The 16,023-nt window shown below is 42.7% G+C and overlaps 1 protein-coding gene across 4 annotated transcripts; it reads right to left on the minus strand.

Moving 5' to 3' along the window:
• Positions 1–7,491: 7,491 nt before the first annotated feature.
• On the minus strand, positions 7,492–10,977 carry LOC129586583 (uncharacterized). Of its 4 annotated transcripts, none has more exons than XR_008690152.1 (6): positions 10,596–10,977; positions 9,987–10,301; positions 9,390–9,470; positions 8,874–9,018; positions 7,844–7,896; positions 7,492–7,751 (listed from the first exon to the last, which is right to left on the minus strand). XR_008690152.1 is itself a non-coding variant. In XM_055479901.1 (5 exons), the coding sequence occupies exons 1-4, from the start codon at positions 10,777–10,779 to the stop codon at positions 8,954–8,956; spliced, it is 645 nt and encodes a 214-aa protein (XP_055335876.1). In that variant the 5' UTR covers positions 10,780–10,977; the 3' UTR covers positions 7,492–7,896; positions 8,874–8,953. The 4 variants fall into 4 exon arrangements, 2 of the variants coding, with proteins under 2 accessions (XP_055335876.1, XP_055335875.1); XR_008690151.1 differs by adding an exon at positions 8,135–8,184 and having other exon boundaries at positions 7,492–7,896; XM_055479901.1 differs by having other exon boundaries at positions 7,492–7,896.
• Positions 10,978–16,023: the final 5,046 nt, after the last annotated feature.

A 16,023-nucleotide genomic window follows, 5' to 3' on the forward strand; every position in this document is an offset into this window, starting at 1 on the left:
ACTGGCATAATAAACCGCTTTGAGCCAGAGTAGTGCTTCACAATTCTTTGTGCTACCGCGATTTAAAAACGCAACTGTTTGCGTGTTGTCGCTAAAAACAAGCACTTTACAGCCCGAGAATAATGGTGCCCATACTAGCAGCGGGAGACATGCTCCAATTAGCTCCAAAAAATTAATATTAGCGCGCAGGTTAGTATTGGTTGTGGGTGCTGCCATCCAGTTTCTTGTGAAACCCGTTGGAATCAGCGCAGAGGTGATGTCCACCCAACAACCTACTAACCACTGATCATTAAACACCGCGCCATAACCGGAAAACGAGGCGTCAGTACTAATTGTTAATGTTGGCCAGATTTTCCCCAGTTCAACTGGGCATAAGCCATTGACCGTTGCCAAAAATTTGTGTCACCATCCCAGTTCCTTGCGCAATATTGCGGTTAGCCGGAATTTATCTTGGGCGCGTTTAAGCTGTGCTATGCAATCATAAAACATGCGCGCGAAAGTTCGGGCGCCATAAACAGCTTTACTGGCAAAAGCCATATGACCGGCGATAATTTGAAGGTCTTTTTTTGTAAGCTTTTGCTTCTGAGAATATGCATATGCCAACTCTGACAAGGTTTGCATTTTGTCAACCAGCAATTCCAAGCGTTCGTTGACTGAGTCAATGATATAGCCTAGAAATTGTATACGCTGAGTTGGCAAAATGATTTTTTCATGCTTTACTTCAAAACCCAGTGACGTTAGCAGAGCTATTAAGTCACGTTGAGCTAACTGGCAAGCTTCAAAGGTGTAAGCTATCACCAAAAATATCACCAAAAAATCATCTAAGTATGCTATAACACAATGACCACGCCGGCGCATCATGCGTACAATCGCTTTCGATATACGATGAAAAATATGTGGGGCATTTGAAAGTCCGAAACACAGAAAGTTATCGATATAATAATTTTCAGCTTCGTTTTCAAATTTCCACGCAAAACCTTGTAATTGACGGTGAGGCGGATACACCGGCACCCAGCGGTACGCAGATTTAATATCAGTGATTCCGAAAAAACAACCCGGCTTAGCAATCTCACACACATGATCGATAGAATCAAAGTAAATGATTCTGCTTCGATATAAGAATTAAGAGAACATTCAAAAGGCCGGCTGCAATCTGTAATTGGACGCGGGATCAAAGAGCCTTTCTTGGGAACGGCTCCTATCGCGTGCACGCGAAGTGGTTTATGAGCTTGTTTTGAGAAACGTCCCATATTTAACTCTTCGCGAAAAAGCTCATCAAGCAAAAGCTTGCTGCTGGGATTCAAAGCACTGGCATAATTAGCGCATGCAGCAGAGACAAAAACATCAAGATTATTCACTAATCTGAAGCCTTTGCGATCCCAGTAAGAAGAAAAACAGCGTCTTCATCACAGTGCAATTCTCTTTCCCAGACACCGAGTGAGCGGGTGAGAGAACACCTGTGAAGGAGATCTGTGTCAATAACTATTGCCTTGCCGCCAACCTGGACTGATGGTGCGCTAATTACGGCGGCAAGGCTTGGTGTTTCACGTGGCACTGTGACCGGCAGCGCGATTGTTTGCTCTGCCACAATGTGCCGCTTGGTGGTTGGCGCCGCAGTGGCCACACACGTGCGGAAAACCGGAACATGTGTTTGCTGTACACCGGTTATCTTGCCACAAAAAACAACATGCATGCCGGTATCGTTTTGGCTGCTTATAGGAACGAAAAAGCTGTTTCTTATTAACTTTGTGGCTTTCCTCATGACGGCGTGTCTTTGCATGAAAAAATTTATCACACAACATGGCACGCTCCTGCACGCTAGAAAGTTCAAATTTTCGAAATCTGCCTGTCGACGGAACTCATCGTCAAATTTAAGAACCGCATCGTCATCATAATCTCGCTGACGTACTGACAAAAACTCCAGGTATTCCAGATAGTTTTCGAGGGATTTCTGGTAAACTCCCGAGACTGTTCTGGCTAAACGAAGTGCCGTACGCAGACTATACACCATGAACTCAGAGAACGAGATGTCTGTAGGCGTAGGCCGGCGTTTTTTGCCGTTTGCATTTACTTCATACGGTGCTTGATGATGCGGCCGAGGCAGATTACGCGCATGCGATGAAAGTTTCATATATCTGCTTCGCGACTCGGAACGAGTACGTGAACGTGATACAGAACGACTTGCAGATGACTCACCCGATGCGGAAGACGGATCGGTGTGGTGATGATGTTGATCACCGTGGTGATGGTGCTGATCGTTGTGGTGACGCGGCTGACTGCTCTGAGGACGGCTACGACCGCGATGTCCACCGCGCCCGGATCCACGAGATGCGACCGAGTGGTGGCCGGAACGATGCCCTGTGTGGCGGCGCTTGTTGATCACATCCCTGGCGTCAACAACTGAACCGACAAGGGAGTCAGCGATGAACAATTCAATGGCAGTCTGATCAGCATGATGATTGATGAACTGAAGGTTGCCCGGAAGGCGCTGGCTTTTACCCAACATCAGCAGTTTTGCGACGGTGGTATATCCGGCGGAGTTGAGCAGCTGGATAGTTTCGACAGTCAAACCCAGGATGTCTTTAAGTTCCTCCAAACCGCATACCTCATACGCACTCTGTGGCCTTGACTTGGCATCCTAGAATGCTTCCGGAGGAACTGGAGAGGAAAGGTTAAGGTGGTCATACAGGCGTTTGAGGAGATCAGTGCGGACTCCATCCACTGCGAGACCAGCCTTTCGGCATTCTTCTTTAAGCTCAGACACTTTCAATTTATTCAGAGCCGTTTTGGACGACATGATTATTGGAGGGAAATTAATACAACAGCACAAAATTACAAAAACTTTTAAAAATCGTTAGAAATTAATCGAACGATAAAACGAAGATCTTATCTGTCTCTAACTATCTACGATAGTAGAGAAACAATTCAAAATAAGTGTTAGCTGGAAAATGATTACGGAACGTATTCAAAATTGCTAAAGGTCACAACCAAGGTAACTTAGCCCGTAAGATCAAAAAGCTAACACGATTCGCTGCGGTATCAATGTCCAAAGATTAGTTAAACCTTGGCAGCGAAAAACTAAAACTAAAAGAGCTGTTGAGGATAAAGCTTCCCGGGACAGCTATTTATACGGTCTCCTTCGGGGCGGTGTTACATCCCGCTTCCCCATGAAGCGACCAATGGCTAACACGCTGCCAATAATCGCACAGGTTACGCAGTAACCTTAGGCCATACAACATGAATATTTTGCCGGTTAGAGTCTTCAGTTTGATCTGTGATTGCGCTTTCGGTCCAATCGGCACGTGGTCACGTTGTTCAGTTTATTTTTTTTAAGCCGGTCCAAGATAAAATGTTTACAAAAGATGATAAAGCAATATTAACAAAATAATTTGTATTACAAATCTGTTAAGGCGCCGCTGTACTATAGGCTTGAGTTTAAATTCTGTTTTGTTTGTTTCTGGAAAATTCGGAGCAGATTTTTCTTTGTTAGCAAATTGCACCATATTATGGGGCGGGAAGAGGAGAGTAAAATAAGGTCATCGTATCGAGCATTTTGAACAGTAAATAAGTTTGCGTGTCGCATCCGCTGCACGTAAAAATATCATTAGCAAAACTGCGTGCACAGAACATATTATACAATTTAATTATCGGATACTGATTGCAAGCAGAATTTCATTGGCGTGTTGTGATCGAAAATCCGAAATTAAACTTGACCCAGATAACGGGATTTTATTACGATGTTTTCGTGCCATTAAAAGTTGTTATGAGCGGATTTAGGAGGATATTTTCGTCTGAATAGTTTTGTTATTCAAATGGTTTTGCTAGATCGCTCGACTTGTTATTGCCCATATCGATGTTATTGACGGATGTTAGCATTTATGCAAGGATAAATGGTATACAGCTGCAGAATCCAGAGCAGACGAGATGAAACAAATAAAGCAAGAGTGACACGTGTGACAGCGCTTTTATGCCCAAAAAAGGAAATTACAGAAATTCATCACAAGAATAATTTTCAAGCCGCACATGCCATGCATTCTCAAATTCATTAATCGCACCATAATGTGCTCTGGCCATAAAAATCCATGCGTTGCCCGTTTACAATATGAACGGGAGGGATCCCTTTTAACAACACGTATAAACCACAATATTACGTAGCTACCGATAAGCAAATTTAAAACACATCATCGGGTTAAATTTCACAAAACTTTCACATAGATTTATGTTAAATAATACAGCTAGCATTGTTCTATTGCGCTTGCCGAAAACAGTTATACAGAATCTATTTTTCTGAACCAGCAGGCCGTGCACTGCCAGTGGCCGTACTGCCTAGAGTCTGCACCGGAACATATTCCTGTATGCCTTACGGTGTTCGAGCATATGCTAAGTGATGTGCCGGTTGAGGTGTTTGAACTGTATCGGCAAGATAATTTCGACTTTCGTTATCAAAACGGTATTGTGCCGGACCCATATAAAACTGCCTACCTGTCTCATCAGCGGCCGTAGGGCACCATCGGCTTATGTGGCCAGGCGCGCCGCAACTGTAACAAATGGGCTGACCACTGCTACGCGTATAACTAAAATCCCTCCTGCCATTCTCTCGACCACCTGAGTCTGGATAATCATAACCTGTTTCGTGATAAAAAATTATTTTGCCGATCTGTGTAACAATGGTCATCCTCATCATCATCCGAAAAATACTCTGTCCCCTCACAGGCAGCGGTAATATGGTTGACGGCATCCTGTACTGCTTGTGTAAATTGTGAAAAGACATTGACAATGTCCTGCTCGGGAACTGCGCCGGCCGTGGTAGCTAGCGAACACAAAATGCTTGCGTTGTACTGTTAGCCTTATTAGCCATCTCGATGGACTTCTTATATGCCTCCTTGACGGTAACACTGCGCAAACGCTCGATAAAGACGGCTACAGTCTGGGGTGTATTCGCGACAAAATGGGGTTTAAGTTCAAGGTGTAAGGATTCGAATAGACGATTTGCTTTTTCGAGTTCTGTCGCTTGTGGATTTGTCGCTGCGACATAATCCAACACTTTGCTGACGTACGCACGCGGATCCGAGTTAACGAGGACTCGTGCTTGTTCACCTACCAAATCTAACTCGAACCGAGATTTGCGAAATTCCCTCAAAAAATCTTCTTTAAGTACTGGCCAGGTGAGAATGGCTGGCTGAGTGCCAAACCATTTCACAGCGTATCCGTACAGGCACATGGGGAAATGATCGACTTTATGCTGGGGGTGAAATGATTTGCAGTGGTCAACGTCTCGTACTGATTTAAAAATTCGACTGCATCTTCCATAGCTGCACCACTATATCGCGGCAGATCTTTAACTTGCAACGATTTAACTGTAGCGACATTATTGCTGACCTGCTGTTGGAAAAAGTTTAGGGTGCTATTTGCAATCTGCTGTAACTGCTGCACGGCATTATTGCTATTGGTATTAGCCTGTGCCATTTGATCAATTAGCGCCTGGATCTGATGAGCGGCCATGACATTAACCTGCTGCTTTGGTTTACGGAAATAAAAGTGGTTTACTCAACTACGGACGTTCTTTATTTTAAGAGAAAAAAAGTTTTCAACAGTAGAAGAATATGACTTACCAAAGGGTAGAGGTGGGGACGAGGTGGTAAAGCGAAAAAAAAAACTGGTAGCGGATATCGGCTCGGGTGACCTTTCCGAGGAAGCGAGGTAGTTTCTCGGTATGCGACTCCAAGTGTGGCGAGGGACGGCAGGGGAAAATATAATACTCGGCAAACGACTTTAATACTCGACCAGAACTGAAACACTAACACTCTGTCTTGGAACTCGTGGACATCATCGCTATATATACTCCCAAATAAGGGGCGGAAACAGAGATACTGGAACATACATAGAGGCGTATCATACAACTCAAGGGGAGGGACGATTCCCTTCACACGCGACGCGGAAAACGACGCATCTAGCTCGCGAAAGGGCTGTTTTTGATGTCGTTTATTCATTTGATTGGGTTTGCTTCCGATCCGGTGTTCCTGGGCATTGTGCCAGACGGTGCGGAGCGGTATCCTCATGTTCGGCAATGGATTCTTCTGGTTTTCTACCTGGGCTACCTTTCCACGCCGGTAACTGTTATAGAACTAATAACCTAGTCGTAGTTTAATCGTATCGGTTCGAAATCATACTTTTGCCCTCCGTTTTCTAGATAACTATAACGTTAACAAATCAAGACGCCGAACGTATCGTAACGCGGTTATGCAAGGCTGGGTTTTGCCAAAGAGGATGAATCCGGAGATGAGACCACCACCTGCTTATGAAAATGCAGCACTCCCACGCCTACGTACAGTTGCACTGACAATGCACGCGCTAATTTTAATACCTGGTCCCAAGTGCGACACGAATATTCATTCTGGTTGCTTTCTAACTGTGTTTCACTGGGGGAATCGAAATTAGCCGCACACTATCGCTCGCAAATCTGTGAAGAAGATGATGATTGGATCGAACGCAGCACTTGTCTCCATGAACCAGTGACTAAATTTTTAGAATTCCACTGCCAAATAAGGAGCGCCCACGGTGTCCAGCATGCGATAGCATTAAGAGAACGAATTCAGTACGACAAAGGGTATATAGCGTTCATAAAAATATGTGACATAAAAAAATATCTCATCACTTTTTGCCGAATGCGAATAACCTGCAAACGCGCTTCTTCCAAAGCGTTTTGTTCGCCCGTCCGAAGACAGTGCAGAAATATGTATTAGAAAAGAAACTGTACGAAAAGGGTCACGAAACGGCAATGTATTTACGGTAATTCCCTTTTCGGAACTTGTGCCCCTTTTTTGACGCCAAAGGCTTTCAGAAACGGCGTTTCTCAACGGTAAAGTAGGGTCTAGCTGCTTTCACGGCGGCAAAAGTAAAGTTAAAAAGATAACTTTGCATTTCTTTGCCTTGACCTGCAACTTGAAAGGCGATGGCATACGGGCGGCAAAGGTAAACTTGGTCTACCCGTGTATTGACGGATAATGTGAATTAGGTTGATGATCGTACTTACATACATGTTGATCCAGAAATTGTGTAGCGAGTACTCCATTATGTATTATGCAGAATATGATCCAGATCACTCATGATTGAGTTGTTTATACTGGTATGTTGTTTATACTATATTCGTGTACAGTATATTAGTGTCTTCAAGCAAGTACCAACTTTTAAGGTAATACGAGTAAATTATTATACGAATTATAATAATTTGCTCGGCAGGAAGTATATAGGCAGAACAGAATGAATAGAACAGGCAGAAAGTATGTATTATGGCATATTTTTAAATGATATTTATTGTTTTTTTATATTGCCCACGCTAAACTATTCAGTTAAGAATTTACCTATTACGCTCGGTATGATGAAAAGTGTTGTGGAACTGGTAACTTTCATTTATTTTCATAGTTGTTTTTGGGCGTTTTTGTGGCTGTAAACTCTAAAGTAAACGCTATGATTGTAAAAAGAAAAAAGAGGCCGAACAGGTTAATATTTTACTGTGAAGCTATAAAAACGCATGGAAACATGACTTGATGAAAGTTTACAAAGGTCTGCATAAGCAAGGTTGAAGAAAAATCTCGCTCAAAATAATATAAGGGACAGCTCCCAAAACACAGCATTACCACGTTGAAGCTCAAGGCTTAAGCACTGAAAAAGGAAACTACTGAAGCGGCTTCCTTGCGTTCGGATATGCAATGTTTTGCCGATCATCTTTGAAAATTCAGCAGACGCGTGATCTATGAAATTATCTATGAAATTATCTATGAGCAGCAAGTTAAAGCGATCAATGAAGCGAAGAGGGGAGCACATATCAGCTTGTAGTTTATACTTAGACGTAGCGCTTCGTTCACTTCCGCCAGTGGACCTGGACGCTCCCCATATCTATGCAATGCAAGAGCATTAAAGATGATTGTACTGTACTCGCACACTCCATAGCAGGAACAAGCGCATAATAATTATATCTTGCGAAGCTCAAAGAATATTATACTTTTTTTAAGGGAATCAAAAAAAGCGTTCAAAACTAATATGTTGTATTGGCATAATTCCGTAAAACGCCATAAAAATAATGAGATCATATCGGCATCGTAGCGGTATCAAAAACTGATATTTTATTGCTTACATGATATCTGAGCAGCTCTGGTGATAAGGCTTCCACAGCATAAGCAACAGCTACAAAAGCGAGTTGACTCTTGACTTCTGTATCGTTGACTAAAGTTGGCACCATTTTTTACACTGCGCCAATTCCATGCTATATAGGACCATGCGCAGTGCAAGCGTGCACTGGACTGCTGGAACAGCAGTCATACAATCAACCCAAGCGGTTGATAGCGACTGTTGCCAAAATACGGCCTACTATCAGGGCCGTGTCGAGAACGCCGTTAAATTTCCAAAATGATTTCCTTCTAAAATCTCGGGCGTCATATTTTTGACAAAAATTATGAAAACTCACCAATCATTTAAAATTAGGAAAACAATACAGTCAGTCGTTTTTTTTTTGCGGAATTCGCTTTCAGCCGCCCGGGTTGACTGTAATATTGTTCAAGCAGTTCACTGCACCCGTGCACGGTGCCCGGTGCTGTATAGCATAGATTTGGCGCACTGTAAAAAATAGTGCCAACATGAGTCGACGACACAGTACAGTACTTCTGTTGCAGTTACGCAGTGTTACCCAACTGAGTCTTTTACAACAAGAAAAGTTTACACGCTCGCTCGCTTGCACTAAGGGCGGTTACGACCTTTATACTAGTTATATCTATATACTACAATAAAATTGTAGATACCGGTAGTAGACATCACTCAGCACACTGTATAAAGTATAACCTATGAACTTCGTACATGCTTCATGCTTGCATACTCACGCTCGATAACATTAGCCAGACAAGTGCGACCACACGCATGACATGCTTTCCTCATAAGTGCGGCAACATTGACACTCCGGCTATCTGCAGGGTTGCGCGTAGGTTTCACATCGTACTGCTGTAGTGGTGGGTGTAGTAGGTGCAACTGTTCGAAACAAGCCACTCGTCATAATCTGATTATTGGTTACCATTGATTCACTCTAAAAATTTATCCAGATATTTTTAGGAAATCAAAATCGAAGCTACGCCGTGGACAAACTCATGCCAGTAACCGTGTAATTTTACCGACGAAATCATGTGTCAAGAATGCACGTATTTTTCAATCCAACCTGATTTAATAATTAATTACTCGCATATTATGCATTATAATAATTTACTATCAAATCAGATGCTGCTACTGTATAATATTATATAGCTGCAGTACCATTCGCCTCACTTTAAACACACGTCAATATGTGCAGCGGTTTGGGTTACACCGATCTTTCCTGATTGATGCTGACTCCGTACCTGTCATACCTGTCACCGGCATATTGCGCACACGCAATGGTACATAAGGCTTCGGTATGGACCACAAATATTCGCCCGTGCATGGGTCATCTAAAATTAAGTATTACATAAACTTTTCTGAAACATGTTGCTGTTTATCCGTTTACTAGTACATAATTTTGAGAATTCGGGAGAGCTGATACAATAGTTGTTGCCTATAGCTATAGCCACTTTATTCTGTGCCGTGTTTAATCAGTAGAATATGTATAAATTACATAAAATATGTAAAATACATTTTATTCCGTTTGCACTGTCACTCTTCTATCAGTTCTCTATAAATCTGTCGTTCCGGAAATTAAACTGAGCTTTGAAAAGGGTGTCTGGAAAATAAAACTCAATTGACAATTTTTCACAGATGCCATTGATTGGTACTGTATTATCGCGAAATTAGGAGACATTTTTTTGGACTCGCTTCGCAAAACGGTGCCATTGCTATCAGAAGAGTAGCAAAGTCGCCGCCTAAAAAGGCATACTGATTCAGTCTAAATTGTGTCGCTAAACTTTGCGACAATACATTACCAGAAAACAAATTGCTAGGTCATTTGTATTAGAAGCCGTCTTTCTTACCAGTCCAGGTGTAGAAGTCGTTCTCCTTATTCAGATATATGTCTCCGTTGGGATTGGTAATTGTTCCCAGGCTCTTTCCGAAAAAGGCATAAGGATATATGTTTTGTAGCGCCAGCTTTCGCGTACGCGCATAATGGTGCGTTGCACAGCACTGTGCCAGTACCCACGGATGGCCGTTCCCACCGTTTTGGAAATCGTTTTTGGATACGAAGTTGCAATTTTCGCAGTTTGGCCAACCATCTTTTGGGCATAGAGGCAGACCTTCGGTGAATGCGGGTTCGTTAAAGTACGAATGAGGGTTTTCGAAGTCTTGATCTGGAAGATACGACAGCCATGTGGTGAGAACAGGAACATTGTTATACTCGTACGCAATGATAAAACGACGATAAATCGTTATAATTATTGATCCGTTTGGTTTGCAAACAAGAAATCGTCACCTTCTGTTGCAACTTGCATTTGATGTCTTTTATGTACAAGTAATTGTAGCTTCATTTTGTAGGCAATAGTCATTTAAGTAACAATAATTTATAACGCGGGCACACTAATTCTAAATAGTAAATTGCAGGAGTCTCCTGCAATGATCAGCGTGTCATCCCCAAATTCACTTACAGATATTGATAGACCACACGGATCCAGGATGTGTATATGTATATTGTTCGCGAACTTTAATTTTATAGCCGGCATCTTCCACTGTAATTACGGGCGGAGTATTTGGAAGCCCCTCTTCGGGCACTATCACATATGACGATACGGAGGACACAATGCCAGAAATAAGAAGATAAAGGAGCGCCATGTCAAGTAATGGTATTACAATCTACTTTAGAGCTTCACAATATTGCTGGGTATGAGGTCCAGGTTCATTCAACACTATAATAATGCAGTTATTCCATCCACTAAACTGTCTTTTTATATTAGAAAAATACCAGCTTTCTTGCGAGCAACTGAAAAAGAACTAATGCGTTGGTTGTCCTGGCGGCTTCTTTCGCGGCATTTGTTCGGCAAAAGGTGAATAATTCTAGTAATTCCGGTGTTAATATTGCCCAATCAAGTGGGAAAATCGTTCCATCCGAAAATTACTGCAGTCGAATACACTTCTGTCAAGTGCTTTCCAAATATTCAAAGCGGAAAACTGCTTAGACGACAGAGATATTACGCGAAAGTGAATGCTAGCTCTTCACTGTCGATTCCGAAATCGCATTGTCGGAAATTTTTTCCTTGTTCCCGGCAAACTGGTGTAAGTCCGCGTGACTATCGAAGCAGTTTTTGGCACGGAAATGTGGCCTACAGAGTTTTAAGAACGTAAAATTTTACATTAACAACCCCAAAAGGTATGATATGACGATGTTCTCATACTCGGTCGGTGCTGGTTGGATAAACAAACAAATTTTCATTAACATAGCGGGCTGTAAAATAACAGGAACTTCAGTTACGTTAGATTGGTATGAACCGGTGACCTTCCGTTATATACGCATTTACTTATTATATGTATTAAATATTTTGCAGTTCAGGGTAAAAAGCCATTTGTTGTGACAGTGAACTGAACCACCGTTGATCAGTCGTGGTTTGTTGCCTAACAGCTGGGAGATTTTAATGACAGCTAGCCCATGCGGATACTTATCACCAAAGCGTTTTATGGAAAATAAGTTACCTGAACGGTAATCAAGAAATCAATACTTTCAAGCGAAACAAAAAGGTTAGCAGACGTGGGAACTTAGATGCAGCTAAGTCACAGGCGTGCAGTATCCGAATTTTCGGCTAATTTCGCTGTGACTGAGTTCTTTTGAAATAAAAACTGTTTTATTACGATAGTGCCTATGGCCGCCTGCTTTTATTTTTTCGATGTTTCAGGACTTTAATTTTTTAATCATATTAACAAGATCAGTTTGAACGGGAGGTGCCAGTTGCAACTGATCAAAGTGACAGACCAGTCTACAAACTAAAAGAAAGAATATAATATTATTATAGGCGTGCCTCATCAGACCCAAATTACGGCGAGAGAGAGATATTTTCAAATCCATTTCGCGCCAGTATGTGACAATATCGTTAACCCGACATTCTCCGTAGCTGCAACACAGAAACATCGTTGTCAAGGTTGGCTTACAAAACAGTAGTTGCTACGCTTACAATTCAAGAAACATCTGCAGCGCGGCCCACTTCTTGCCGGGATAAGGAACACTTCCCAACCAGCGCGCATGCCGACTTTGAAGTTTCTCAACGATGGCCAAGGTAACCGGCGGGCAATTACGATTTAATTCGGCTTTACACTTTTGCATGCATACGTCATCCCACTCCTCCTTGCGAAATCTCATAATGGGAATCTTTATGAACAGTTTTAGCTTTTGGGGCTTCTGGCCCGAATTTGGCATTTCTGGATAAAACCTCGGTAGAAGAAAATGAGAAAGGCATACGGTGAAATTGCTGACAAACAACCGCTGGCAAACCGCTTTCAATGGCAGCAGATGGAAGCGGATTATCGCCCACTCTGGACTGCCCCAGTTGAACGTTCCCGCTGTTGGCACCCTCTCTATGCCGGCGCGGGGGTTTTTTACAATAGTAACTGGAATTATTGGCTTCAGACGCAGCAGTTCGACGACGACCGATACAGCATGGTTCAAGGTGTCGGCGCGGTGCTGCTTGTTGACCAGTGCCAGCGTTTTGGTGCTGTTGCTGACGACGCGATGGAATAACGTTCCGAGACGGTACGTTTACCATTATAATCCCTTAAAATTAGTAAATAGTAAGTAAGGTGGCTGAAAGCTGTAGCAGCACATCACTACAAATAACCCAGCGTTGACGGCGTCCAGCAGACGATTGCATTGATAGTTAACGAAGTCAGCACGATAAAGGGCGTGTAACGTTCTTGAAAACGTGCCCGTGTCGTGGTCTCATCGCTTTTTCGCGGTTGCGATTGACCGGTTTCCTCCAAAGCGTCTTGATCACCGGTCCGGACACGTCGGCGAGCTGTTGCTTTCCACAATAAATACAGATACGTTACGAGAATAAAGGTTACGGTGGAATCTACTATGACAATTTCATAGATTTGTGCATATAAGGTGTGTGCATCAAAATTTAACCGGCAGCCGTTAATTGGGCCGGGCAAACGATACCACAATGCGTCCATAATCTCGAAGGGTAAGGTAGCCGCGTGTACAAAGATCCACATTCCCACACACAGCGTGGTAGCCACCGCTCGCGAGTGTTTCTGATGATAGTGCGCGGGGTAGGTGAGAGCCCAGATACGGTTGGTGGTAATGAGAACTTGTGCCCAGTTCATGCAGGTGGCAAGATTGTCCAGCGAGTATAAATACAACTCGCAGAGAATGTTACCGGGCCACCAGTTGTGTTTCATCCAGATAATTTTTGTACAACTCTGAACAAACGAAAAAAACGATGTTGGAGAGCAGAAGGTTCATTAAGTAGATGTTGAACGTCGTACGCAACGTGCGTTGGGTTAACAGTATCAATAACACCGCGACATTCAGTAAAAATGTTGTGGTGCCGGTAAAACCCTTAAACCCAGCAACGAAATCCCATTGGAATTTCGTCGTTGGGTTCGTTAAATTACCGTCGTACAGGAAAGGGGCATCACTATCCGTACTGTTGACCATTATGGTACGTTTTGTACTATACAATTCTTACGATGGAACGGATAAAAAATCTAAGTAAAAAAGTGTCGAAAGCCTGCTTGCGGTTTCCGCTGGCCTATGCGCAGTGCTATATGAACGCTTCATTAGAAATTTTTATGGGGTACGGTTTTCGAAACTCCAGCAGAAATACGAGTATAGTTCATAGATTCCCACAGGAACCAGGTTCCGTTGACACTGCCAACTACATCCGTCCGTCTGATTAGAGCTATATCGTATCTGTAGTTATGCAAAAGTGCAAATAGCAAATAGATGGCTGCAAATAATACCATTATACTCTTTGCGCTTCGATTTACTTTTACGACTTATGTTACTCGTAATGTACTGCTTTCACTCGAATGAATTTTAGCTTTCGCATTTGGTGGATGCAGCAGTCATTGCAGTGTGATTTGGAACAGCTGCGAGCGGCAAAATTAATTATCAACCGACAAGTACAATGGACACCATAAATGTGGTTACACTCAAACCGCGCGCAACCAGATACTTATCTGTACTCAGACATCCAATTCCGTGCTGACCGTCGGCCTGCTGATGTTTACACTTGCACCTTGCACATTTCCCAACGAAAACCATCAATCGATAGCTCAAACGAATGAGAAAAAAATTCTAAGAATTTTGATACCAAACAAATTGGTTTTTATTACTTCTAAGAGAAAATCGAGGTTCCTAAAGTTTCCCGTAGACAAAGCATAGGATCCCTGCGTGTACGTGAAAACAAACCAAACCGTGGATTCAAATCCTATGCTATGTCTACGGGAAACTTTAGGAACCTCGATTTTCTCTTAGAAGTAATAAAACCAATTTATATCAAAATGAATTTTTTTTCATTCATTGAGCTATCGATTGATGGTTTTCGTTGGGAAATGTGCAAATTCCAAGTGCTTGAGTTTATTACGAGTCTACGCGCAATGGACATGACCGACTTCTTTTGGTCTGTTGTCGATCTTGCCGTTAAAATATCGGTCTTCGGACCGATTGTCAAGTGTAACCACATTTATGGTGTCCACTGTACCTATATCATATATTTATACCATACAATACATAGCACGTTTTCATCACTACTGTATTTATTCGTATGTGATAGCGGCACGCTTTGCGGCAAAAACGACTGACGACATGTTGCCGTTACTCACGCCCTCCACGTATTGTTTCAGATGCTTAATCGGCACAGACTTTTCATGCCTCAGACCTGTGTACTATAAAGGAAACCTGGAGAGCATTTAGTTAGAATTTCTTTTCATTTCGAATTTTCGCATGCCCGCGCCATACAAACAGAAACACAACTGTGCAGGGGTTTCCCAATCAGATCTGACAACTTCTAGAGCAGGGCAAGGAAAGCTTGCGCATTTTGAGAATAACCTCGAACTGACGCTGATGAGGAACGTTGACTGCCAAGGTACTCTGTATGTGATGTGGTCCAAGTGAAGGGAAATTAGCGCTGCAAATACAGCTGGGCTATGAATGAAAGATATCAACTATTATTTATGTTATTATAGTATTTCGCACCATGACCTGCAGGAGGCAACAGTCCCTACTACAGATAATTTTCCTTGGCTTGGGAGGTGTTTTAAAGATTTCCGTTCTGATGGGTTCCATTATACTGTATTTGCTAAGGAAAGAAGAAGGCTTCTCGAGAAATTTGATACATAGTTTGATTGGTCACCCACCCCGTTGGTGGAAGAATTCAAGGAAACGTGTTCTCGCGCGGATTCACTTTAAATCAATGCATAAGCGGAACGTTAACGTGAAAAAAGAGCTAGATGAACAAAAACAATATGTCTGCAGCATGAATAGTAAACCATAACGGAACCCTAGAAACATTAGTGGATCCGTCAGCCAGGGACAGCGGGTCCAACCTCGTGTCACAGTTCCGGAATGTGCAGGAAGCCTCGCTGTTTTAAAAACATTGCTAATTGACTTTATTGGTCGTGCCCATAATCTTTGACGCTTCCTGCGTGACCTAAATTACCGGAAATCCCGGAGTGCATTCAGTCGCATTTGCCCAGGCTAACATACCGTATCCTTATACTCATAATATCGAAATCAGGTTACAAAGTGCCAGCCAAACGTGAGTCAGTCATCAATAGCAGAGCGGATTGTTTATCTCAACCTAGTGACAGTCTATGTATGACCTTTAGCTTACAATTTGCAGATTGTGGCCATAATGTACAATTTTACACATAGACTATTTTTAAATGCGTCGAACGCTAGTGCCACTGAACATAAAAACGGTCGCGCAGCATTCCACGGCACCGTTGCTTGCGTTTACGTAGGTTTCCTCACGGCCGCTGTATTTCTGATTACCGTAATGGTCAAGAACCGCGAACACCTTACTGGTTCCCGTGTCTTGATGTTGCACCAATTAATCACCGAATGCATGATAACGCTGTTTT

Source organism: Paramacrobiotus metropolitanus, unplaced genomic scaffold (assembly GCF_019649055.1).
Source record: "Paramacrobiotus metropolitanus isolate TYO unplaced genomic scaffold, Prichtersi_v1.0 Parri_scaffold0000021, whole genome shotgun sequence".
Taxonomy (NCBI): Eukaryota; Metazoa; Tardigrada; class Eutardigrada; order Parachela; family Macrobiotidae; genus Paramacrobiotus; species Paramacrobiotus metropolitanus.